This window comes from Notothenia rossii, assembly GCF_949606895.1.
Source record: "Notothenia rossii genome assembly, chromosome: 6".
Lineage (NCBI taxonomy): Eukaryota > Metazoa > Chordata > Actinopteri > Perciformes > Nototheniidae > Notothenia > Notothenia rossii.
Window position 1 is genome coordinate 51,466,324 of NC_136909.1, and position 10,475 is coordinate 51,476,798.

The 10,475-nt window shown below is 40.2% G+C and overlaps 2 protein-coding genes across 3 annotated transcripts; one reads left to right on the forward strand and one right to left on the reverse strand.

Annotated features, from left to right (window-relative positions):
* Positions 1–209: 209 nt before the first annotated feature.
* LOC307043778 (uncharacterized protein) lies at positions 210–9,380 on the reverse strand. Of its 2 annotated transcripts, XM_079688582.1 has the most exons (16): positions 9,255–9,380; positions 9,079–9,153; positions 5,390–5,785; positions 5,098–5,202; positions 4,757–4,989; positions 4,499–4,677; positions 3,816–3,909; positions 3,499–3,734; positions 3,167–3,281; positions 2,648–2,765; positions 2,476–2,567; positions 1,926–2,043; positions 1,727–1,828; positions 1,455–1,628; positions 813–989; positions 210–585 (listed from the first exon to the last, which is right to left on the reverse strand). In XM_079688582.1, exons 1-16 carry the CDS (start codon positions 9,310–9,312, stop codon positions 311–313), a joined length of 2,547 nt encoding a protein of 848 aa, XP_079544708.1. In that variant the 5' UTR covers positions 9,313–9,380; the 3' UTR covers positions 210–310. The 2 variants fall into 2 exon arrangements, with proteins under 2 accessions (XP_079544708.1, XP_079544707.1); XM_079688581.1 differs by having other exon boundaries at positions 4,757–5,202.
* LOC307043779 (E3 SUMO-protein ligase ZBED1-like) lies at positions 5,902–10,268 on the forward strand. The gene is made up of 2 exons (XM_079688583.1): positions 5,902–7,314; positions 7,484–10,268. Exons 1-2 carry the CDS (start codon positions 6,082–6,084, stop codon positions 8,027–8,029), a joined length of 1,779 nt encoding a protein of 592 aa, XP_079544709.1. The 5' UTR covers positions 5,902–6,081; the 3' UTR covers positions 8,030–10,268.
* Positions 10,269–10,475: the final 207 nt, after the last annotated feature.

Consider the following 10,475-nt stretch of genomic DNA (forward strand, 5'->3'; position numbering starts at 1 on the left):
AGCATTGGCTAATTAAACAGATCATGATTAAATGACATGATGATAATAAGAGTGATCACCAAAACCTTATACCAGGGGTGGGGAACCTCTGGCCCTCGAGGTAACTCGGATCTGAAGGTGACTGATAACTGCTAATGGCATTTACTTGGATACCAGACATAGTAAATGCAAAGCAGGATCATATAAAAAAAAAGGTAATAAACAAGCCATTCAATCGTAATACTTGTTTTAATACGTTGACATGCATACAACACAATAGACTTGTTAAGTCCTGTTCGTTGTCCTGTTTGTTGTCCTTATCACCGTCCTGTTAGTTTTCCTCATCACCGTCCTCATCAACGTCTTGTTCGTTGTCCTCATCACCGTCTTGTTCGTTGTCCTCATCACCGTCCTCATCACCGTCCTGTTCGTCGTCCTCATTACCGTCTTCAATGTCTTCCTCCATCATGAGAAAAGACGAGTCCGAGCCAATACAGCTGTAGGTGCTGGTGACTCTGCTCAGTTTCTGCTCCAGAAGATATTGATGGTGTAAAATACAGCAGTGCAGTCCCCTGTATCCCTCTTCTGTTATATCGCTTGGAGAAACTAAAATAAAAAGACAAAATGACAGTCTATGTAAGGCAACTTTTAATTAGCATTGATGTTGGTTCCATATAAGCAATTTGAATGTTTAACTCCGAGGCTGTATATTAGCTAAAAAGATTTGTGATTCAGAAAAAATGCAATCATTACAGATGCTATTCAGTGATAGACATTTGACACTGGGAGGGGGGCAGTGGCAAATATTATAAATCGGTATTTGTGGAACATACTTTGGTTCCTGATGTCGTCTTTTGTCTGATGAAGGAGGCGGTCCAGTTTGTCCAGTGCCTGCCTCAGATTTTGACAATGCTGGGTCATCTCCTTCACAATGATGACTTTCTCCTCTTCCATACGCCTGACCAGCATAACCTGGTCAAAAAGTCGCCTCTTTGTGCGCAGGTTCACCACTATAATGGAAAAAACACAAAATATAACAACCACAATGGTAAGGCTAATAAAACAAATAATATCAGTTTGTTTTCAATCTTTTTTAATTAAATTGACCAAAACCTTAAAATCTGGTAAAAAAAAATTCAACCTCGCCGCTTGCTGAATTTTTTCAATTCTGTCTATGTTGGCAGAATTACATTCAGTATGTCTTGAGATTCAACATTAGTATGCAGTTCAGGGTGGTCAGGAAGGGTTTTACTGTTTCCATAGATATGCCTGTCCCAGTGAGACTAGACTATTAAGACTTGATAGGGCAACATCATACAGACCTTTCAATATAATTATTTTAAAATGATTTGTTGTGATCATGATGATTTGTGACACCTATGTTGATAGCTCTGTGTTACATTGGTGATTGTATTCTAGTACTTCAACTGAATTTATGGAATATCTAGGGCAAACAAAAACAAGTTGTTTCTTACCATCTCCTTGCGCCTCCCAGGGCAGAATGACATCCTCAGACAGACCGCATGCTGCTTCTGTGTCAATTTTCTCTGAACAGGCATCAATGGTGTTGTACTGCAGTATCCTCTCTCTGAGTTTCTTCTTGAGCTCTGTCAGTCTTCTCCGTTTGCGTTGCCTTGTTTGGTTGCTGTCTGTAAAGTAAAACAAAATACAAATAAACTAATATTAATAATACAAACAACAACAACAAGAAACAAATATTGTTTCTAGATAACGTAATAATAAATACCATTTTGTCGATAGAGGTCGTGTTTCTTTCTTCGGAGGGAATAAATAATTTCATCTATTTCTCTCTGGAGCTCCTCTTGGCTACTCTGGGCTCCATGTTTCTCTTGAAAACAGAAACAACAAGGTGTAATCATAAAACATGAAGCCAAATGTTTGGAAATATGGAACCAAATCTATACCACAGTGATCATATAACATACCAGTGGCTGCCCATTGCTTGACCTCCAACACCCACTGCTCCGTGTCCTCCAGGGAGATGTTCAGCTCTTGCTTGAGACTCTCAAGATTGTCCACTTCAGTTTGTGCTCTCTGTGTAGTCTGGTTAGAATGTTTCAAAGGAAAAAGTGAATATGCGTTCCAGTTGGTTGAGAAGGTTGTTTTTTACTGAATTCCTTTATGCACATTAACTGACCAGACAACAACATGAAATGCTAAACACCTTCTCTTCAAGGTTGGCAAGTATCACCTTAGTGTCCCTTTTTTTTCAAGATCAAGCAGGATTAACATTATTATTATTATTATTATTATTATCCAGAAATTCAGATGAATCAACCTATAGTGCTTTATTAAAAACAAACAGAACAGAGACTCTCTTGGCAGAACAGTGTGCCATGGCAGCACCATCATAATGAAATGATTGCAGAATACATTCAATTCAACAACATGTAGCTAAGGATGGTGTTAAATTACTACAACAACAAACTCGGATAGTCTTAATATACATTTTGAAATGCAGCATGGACGTCTTACTTTGACAAATCTCTTTGAGAGTGTCTTGTGGAGATTCTCCACCTTCCTGTGGTTCCATTGCATAGCCAGCACGGTTATCATATCTGCTCTAGCTGTAAACACAAAAACATGAACATTCATATGAGCTTTACAATGTGGCACTACTTAAAACTATTTGTTTTCCTCTACCAACCTGATTTGGTCATGTATTTTGTTGTCAGAGCTGCCCTTGAGAGGAAGCTGTTAACCTGTTCCACTTCCTCGCCGACAGTATTTCCAGCACCTTCCTGGCTTCTGCCACCCCACTTCACCTGCTCAGAATCATAAACAATGAGATCTAGCTATTTAGTTCAATATTATAATTTCTTGTACTGTACATCTTTAGTTATCATCAGTGTCAGGAGCAATTTCAGAAAGTTAAAATGTTCTGATATTGAATTATGCTTTGAACTACAATGTCAAAACTGCAGTTATTTGAAGCTCTATTCATTCATTATTTCTACAGTGCGGATATATTTACTAAAATAAACATAATGGGTTTTGGAAGCCTATCCTTGTGACAGTCTGTTTTGTAACAATTTTGTCAACATTTGTAACTATTACAATTATTCCACAGGCTTGAATAGAATATACTACATGATATTCTTATGTGCACTACAATTTCTAAAACATTTGAATCTAGTGACACAAATGTTTAATTTGCATACTGTACCTCGCATTTGCCTGTGTGGGCCTTGGCGTGCATTACAGAGAGAAAAGGTTTCATCTCTGTAAGTGGTTGGAGCTCAGGCAACTTTGCTGCCATCTTCTCCAAATAAGGCCAGTACCTGTAATGACAAAATCAATTAGCTCTTCCAGTTGCATGATGGCATAATAGTAAAAAGATAAACCAGGTCCTTAAAATTACCAGTACAATCCTTGTAACCAACATCAGCATTTATCCAAATGAATGTTTTTTTTGCTTTACATCTACTGGATGTGCAAGAATTAAATAGATAACACGTTTCCCACAAACACTTCCAATTTTGCAATAGTTATAACTACCTGCAGGCAACATCCATACAAAAGAATGTTGCATTCGCAACTTCAGCCAGCTCCTTCTGCAGGAACATTGGGTAGGCATATATTTCACCACGGTAGTGATTTAGGCCTTGTAGTAAGATGCCATGTCTGCACACAGCTATTTGCAGTCCTTCCTCATCCACCTTGGCCCTGGACTTGTGTGAGGTTTCTCTGCAAGCTGTGAATGTTGCCGGTCCACAAACATCACGACCACTTTTCTGAAATAGACACAATCTGTTACATTTAACCCTGTGCTAAGATAAATAAATAAAGGGTTAGGGGATTGAATAGATTCTTACAATCGTCATCTGGCTCCTGATTTTGTCGACAAAGGCAGACACTTTACTGTCCTGGGCAATGAACAGTCCATCAAATAGAGACGGTTCATCTGTCCTGCGAAATTTGAGAAAGACATTGTAAGCAACATTATCATACATACATAAGTTTGATTGTGTCCTCTATTTAATGTGGCCAATTTGCTTTTGCCATAACATTTTCATAAATGTGGAAAAGGTCTTTGTGAATTTGATCTGTAATTCTGTGTAAAGTCTTTTGCCACCATTATTTAACATTAGTGAAAAGTTTACTGACTTCTTGTAAAAAGGTAAAAATAAAAGTACATCCTTTATATTGCTGGGCATGGAATAGGGCAGAGGAAGGCATAGAAAAAGGTTCCTGGGCAATTTAATACATTTTTCATGAAGCGATTATATCCAAAACTGGTTCTTAGCTCCAACATATCCAACTAACGTCAACCATTTAACATTTTAAAGTTGAGTTAACTTTACAGGCGTCATATATAATAATGTTTATGAATTGGATTTATATAATTATGTGTAATTTCACACCAACCATTGTTTTCTGATGGTCTACAAACTTTGGAAAAAGAAATTGCAGAGTTGGGGAAAGTTAGACATCTCAGCAAAGACATTCAGCTTAGTCAATAAAACAACAACTAAAATGAGAATATGATTTCACTGACCCTCTGGACTTCTTGAAGCGATAATGCTTTCTATTGCCATCTACAGCAATAGCCAGCATGTCAGGTGTGCATGCTGGGCATTTAAAGGGCTCCACCAGGCATAGATCTTCTTGTCTGTAATTACAGAAGGCAAACTCCCGAAAGACTCTGTGGAAGATATCGCTACAGATTCTGCCTGTCTGGAAAAAAGAATGGTATTCATTTGGTTAATTAAAAGTTTGGTATTCAAAAATCTTGAAAACCACATTTTATTCTTACCCTTCCTGTGGAAAACGATCGATGTTCAAGCATTTTTATAAATACTTGCTGGGATAATGCTGGGCTGGCCAATTTCATTTGCTCGAATGATGTGAACACATCAAACTTAAAAATAATTTTGCAGCTGTCGGTTGCTGGCCAGTATTTGTATCCCAGCAAGTCACCTATGCTCGGGGACCATTTGGCGGAACAAATTGGGCAGCACACAGAAGGCAGACGAACGTTGTATGGACCTGAGAAAAAATATAAATGTGCAATTTGACAGCTATCTATGCAATGTAGGACAAAAGTATAATAGTAATCCTGTATTTCTGCTTGATCGTCTTCTGGTGGCAACAAACCATTGATAGTCACCAACACGGTCTGCTTTCCTGGGATGATGGTGAAATCTTGGCTTGGACCACAGAAGCAGATTTGGGATGGCGGAGGAATTGGAAGCAGACACACTGCAGCAAAGACAATTTCAGAGATTCATATGCATGTTAGGACATGTTAGGAAATGTAGTCAATACAAATTGAGACATTTTAACTGTTAAAGCAAACTTCCGACATGGTGAAAATGATGCCGCTGTATATGTAGTGCACATTAGGAAACCATGGTAAGGGAATATGTAATACCTTATTTGAACCCACCTTGTTCACAGAGTCCATATTGGCCACTTTCATCCACAACCACTAAGGATGTGGGAGGAATAGGTCTGTAAAACCCATCAAACATGGCTTCCCTGTCATGGAAGACATGTTTACCATGGATAATAGGGTCACATGCCGGACAAAGAAAGGGAGTTCCTGGTGGAACACAGTCCAAGCACCGGACCACAGCATCAGCAGTTTTGCATTGGAGACAGGAACGTGTAGTGACAATCTCTGCAGCCAATTTCAAATTAAGGAGCTCTGGCATTGCAGCTCTGAATTTTTGTTCACGTTTCAACTGTCTTTGGGTCCATGTTGATGCAGTGGGTGTTTCTTCTGATGATGCAGGGACAGTGAGAGAACCCAACAGGTTTCTCAGTGTCTGAAGATGTTGATCTAAAATAACAAAATATAAAACAAATCATGGAATTTAGTTTAATTTAAAAAAGATATTCCATACATGGCTTTTCACTTTACAATGTATCATGAACAAAGCTATTACATACTACAAACTAGGGATGGGCATGATTAATCGATGATCGATAATTGATCGTTAAGGATTTTGTCGATTTCGTATTTTTCTTATCGATGATCGGTAATAAAACATCCTACCAGCAGGGGGCGATATAGCGTAAGGAGTCGCGACAGCAGAGAAAACTTCCTGCGAGCTGCTCACTCACAAAGATAACAACATGAAGCGCGCGAAACGAAGTCCGGTGTGGGACCATTTTGAGATAAAAAACGAGTCCGCTCACTGTATACACTGCGACACGGTTTACAAGTACAACACGACAACAACTCCGATGATGTACCACTTAAAGAGCCTTCATCCCAGCGTGTTAAGAGGCACTGAATCCTCCGTTCAGCCCACCATCACCTCAGTTTTAAACCGGAGGAGCTGTGATGCGAAGCGGGCGGAGAAAATCACAGAAAGTATCGCCAAAATGATTGAAGTGGACATCTTCCCCACAAGTGTCGTCGAGGGGAAAGGATTTAGAGATGTGGTTAGTTTACTTGAACCAGCGTATCAGATTCCCTCACGGCGCACTATCACCAGGGTCATAGAAACCCACTACAAGGAGCGAAAACAGGAGCTCCTAAACAAGTTAGCCACAGCAGCTAGTGTTGCTATAACAACAGACTGTTGGACCGCTTTAACAGCGGAGAGCTACATCACTATCACATGCCACTACATTTGCGACAACTGGCAAATGAATTCAGCGGTCCTGCTCACTGAAAGCCTTCCAGGCCGGCATACTGCCGACCTTCTCGCTGAGAAGATGAATGAAGCTGTAGAGCAGTGGGGATTTGAAGCCAGAGTTATCGCCTGCGTCCACGACAACGCGGCCAACATTACGGCTGCCAACAATCCCACCAGAGTCAGCTGGGTGTCTGTTGCTTGCTTTGCACATACTCTCCAATTAGCCATAAATGACGGGTTTGCTCTATACCTGCATCGGGTCATCTCTGCAGCTGGTAAACTCGTTAGCCACTTTAATCACAGCACTGTGGCAACCAATGCGCTTAAGGAGAAGCAGGAGCAAATGGGCCTCGCCACCCACCGGCTTATTCAATCGTGCAAAACACGGTGGAACTCAGTCTGTGAGATGTTTGAGCGACTTGTGGAGCAGCGCTGGGCTGTTGTTGCTGTCCTCTCGGACAGAACCCTGACCAAGCTTCAAGATGCCAGGGTCCTGGAGCTGAAGGATGAGCACTGGCGGCTCATGGAGGACGCACAGCCTGTGTTAGCAGCACTTAAGTGTGTCACAACTGCCATGTCTGCCGAGAAGGACGTCTCCATCTCAAACATTTATCCAGTAAGCTTCAGCCTCATCAACACCCATCTCATGCGGAGAGAAGGAGACGAGACCAGAGTAACCGAATTCAAGACCAAAGTGAAGTCCTCCCTCAGCAACAGAATGAAGGTAAACTAACTAATTAGTTGACATGACACTCATAATAAATAGCCGCTGATGACGAGACTGACATAGGCATAGCTAAATGTCGCTTATGTGCTTTGCTTATTTAGATATGGCATATTTTCAAACGTTTTTTATCGATCATCCGACATTTTTCTATAATTTATTTATACAGGTTTGGTCTGACGAGTTTGTGACATCCGCCCCAATGATTGCATCCATGCTGGATCCCCGTCACAAGCATTTGAGCTTTCTTTCGCCACCACAGAGACTAATTGCTAATGCTAAACTGGTTGAACTGGGAGAGGCAATTGATGCAGGTGAGGCGGCTATCCCACAGACTGGGAGAGAGGAGGCGGTGTTGTCATGCCGGGGAAGTCCCACAACTGTCACTGCCACTACGCACGTTTCTGCGATGGCACTTCTCCTGGGGGAGCAATACTCATCTACCCCACAGGACACTGGCATTGAAACAGAGACTCAGAACTTTCTGAGGGACATACCCCCACCTCTGGAGTGCAGCCCGACTGATTGGTGGAAAGTGAACGGTGGAAAGTTTCCCAGGCTGGCTAAATTAGCTAGACGCTATCTCTGCATCCCCGCCACCTCGGTCCCGTCAGAGCGGGTCTTTTCAGCCGCTGGACTGACCGTCACTCGGCTCCGTTCACGTCTCACCCCCGAGCATGTTAACATGCTAATTTTCCTCAACAAAAACCAGTAGGTTAAGTAAGCTATAGCCTCCTAACCACCGTAGCCTTTAGTCAGACCGAGGCCTATAACGTGTTATTGTTTTGTGTTTACTATTGTTAGTTAAAGTTTTATATCTAAAATAGGCGGAATTGTATTTATTTTGTTTGAGAACACTGGCTCTTATTTTGTTAATATCCCCGACGCCTCCGACATTTGTTTTGTTTATTGTTTGCACATTTAAACACAGAAGTGAGTTTCTGATACTATTGTTAGTTAATGTTTTATGTCTAAAATAGGCGGAATTGTATTTATTTTGTTTGAGAACACTGGCTCTTATTTTGTTAATATCCCCGACGCCTCCGCGACATTTCTTTTGTTTATTGTTTGCACATTTAAACACAGGAGTTTCTCATTATACTATTGTTAGTTAATGTTTTATGTCTAAAAGAGGCGGAATTGTATTTATTTTGTTTTTGTTTGTTTTAAGAACACTGGCTCTTATTTTTTTAATGTCGCGGAGGCGTCGGGGATATTTCTTTTGTTTAACATTTGCACATTTAAATAAACATAAAAGTGAGTTTCTCACTTCTGTTATTCTGTATCGACCTGCATTAATGTTCACGTGTTCTGTTAACGGTTGTTTTATGGTCAGGCTTCTGTGAGGAGAGCAGTTAGGGGCGGGGTGGAGAGCAGAGGGCTTTTTGAGTGCGTGTCTGGGTGGGCGCGTGCGTGTGGGTGAGAAAGGCTGCATGTTAGGGAGAGGAAGAGCAGCACGTTGTTGAGCGGTTTGTTGTTTTTGGTTGTTTTGGCGTGGTCCCGGCCCACAGTGACCCTTCCTGTAACCGCAATAAAGCTGTTAAGATTGTATACGCTTCGCTCGTCATTCCGACCTGTCCGGGTGGACGTTACAATACGTCATACAGTTTTTTTGACGGGTATAAATGTTAACGATTAATCGATAATTGATCGTTAACGTCTCACGATGATCGATTAAAGAGATTTCTTAAAATGCCCATCCCTACTACAAACAATTACCTACATTTCAAGTTGAAGGATAATTTAAGAATTCATTGTGCATACCAAGACTTGGGACCTGTAGAGGAATCTCATGTGTCTCCTCGACCTCTGGGGACTTCTGAGAGCTGGAAGGTTTAACTGCATAAAACAAAGTACGATGATATGGGAAACATTATTGAGGACCGACCAACGACATTAAAACTTAATGAAACACTAGAACTAGATTATATTTTACAGACCAGATCGATTCTTATTCCAATGTTGGGCTATAATGTTCCCTCTTCCTCCAGGAAACATTTGATCCTTGCGTTATTTTCTTTGGTATCTTCTGTATCTTCGGTTTCTTTGGTTTCTTTGGTATCTTAATATATAAATATATAAAAGAGATTATATATTTCCCTTAATTGTTGCACACACATCTTTGTAATGTGTGTGTCTGTTATCATTTGAGTAAATGTTATAATACATTTTTGGATAATGTTGTACTTGCCTTATTTGCCAACTCATCTGCGAGGGCATTCCCTATCTCTAGCCATTCATTCAGTTGCTTGGATGCCATTTTTAAGTGAGGATAAAAAGGGCAACAACAAACAAAGGATGAACTGACATACAGGGAGGGAGAAAAACAAAACAAAAGACAAGAAAACGAGAGGGGTGAAAGAGAGTAGGAAGAGGAATATGGCTCTGAAAAGAACCGTTGATTTTTTTATGATAATAGGCTACTTCATATAATTGAATTGATAGATGACCTGAAAAAAACCAAACAGATGAACTCAGATTAGCTGTGCTACCATGTAATTTAATTGTTGCTTCATAAATAAGCATTCGCCAAAATAAAACTACAGGCACCAAAATCAATCAAGTCCCAGGTAAATCAGTAATTACAGGGAAATATATTTCTCTTTTTAACTAGATGTGATGCTTTCACAAAACTTAAGTTGAATTAGCGAATGTTTAAAGTAGTAAAACAACTATGACCTGATGATATTCAAGTGTTGAACTTACCCTAACTATCATTAATGCAACATGTTAGGTGACATTTCGAAGAAAGAAAAAGTGTGTGCATTATAAAAAGCGCCATGTAAATGTCAACTATTATTATTATTATTATTATTAAAGTGCCATTTCCTTTCGCATTGTTTACGTTCATATCATGTCCTGGTCTGGTTAGCTGAATATACATACTTTTGCCATTGTTATGTGTTATGTCACGTGCAGGGTTTTGTTTTTAGGCAAGATTTTAGCTCCTTTTGTGCGAAGGAGAAAACTCTCCCTACAACTTGTTGTAGACGAACCTTCTTATATTGCAATACATATCCGTTAGCGCATATAAGCTAAGCGCTAAGCGCTAACCTTTACAGCCATGCTATTGCTAACAACATGCATTCGCCTATACTGCCTATGCCACGGTCCAGCCCTAAAACGTAAAACTGAAATATCGTGGTTAAACATGATTAGTA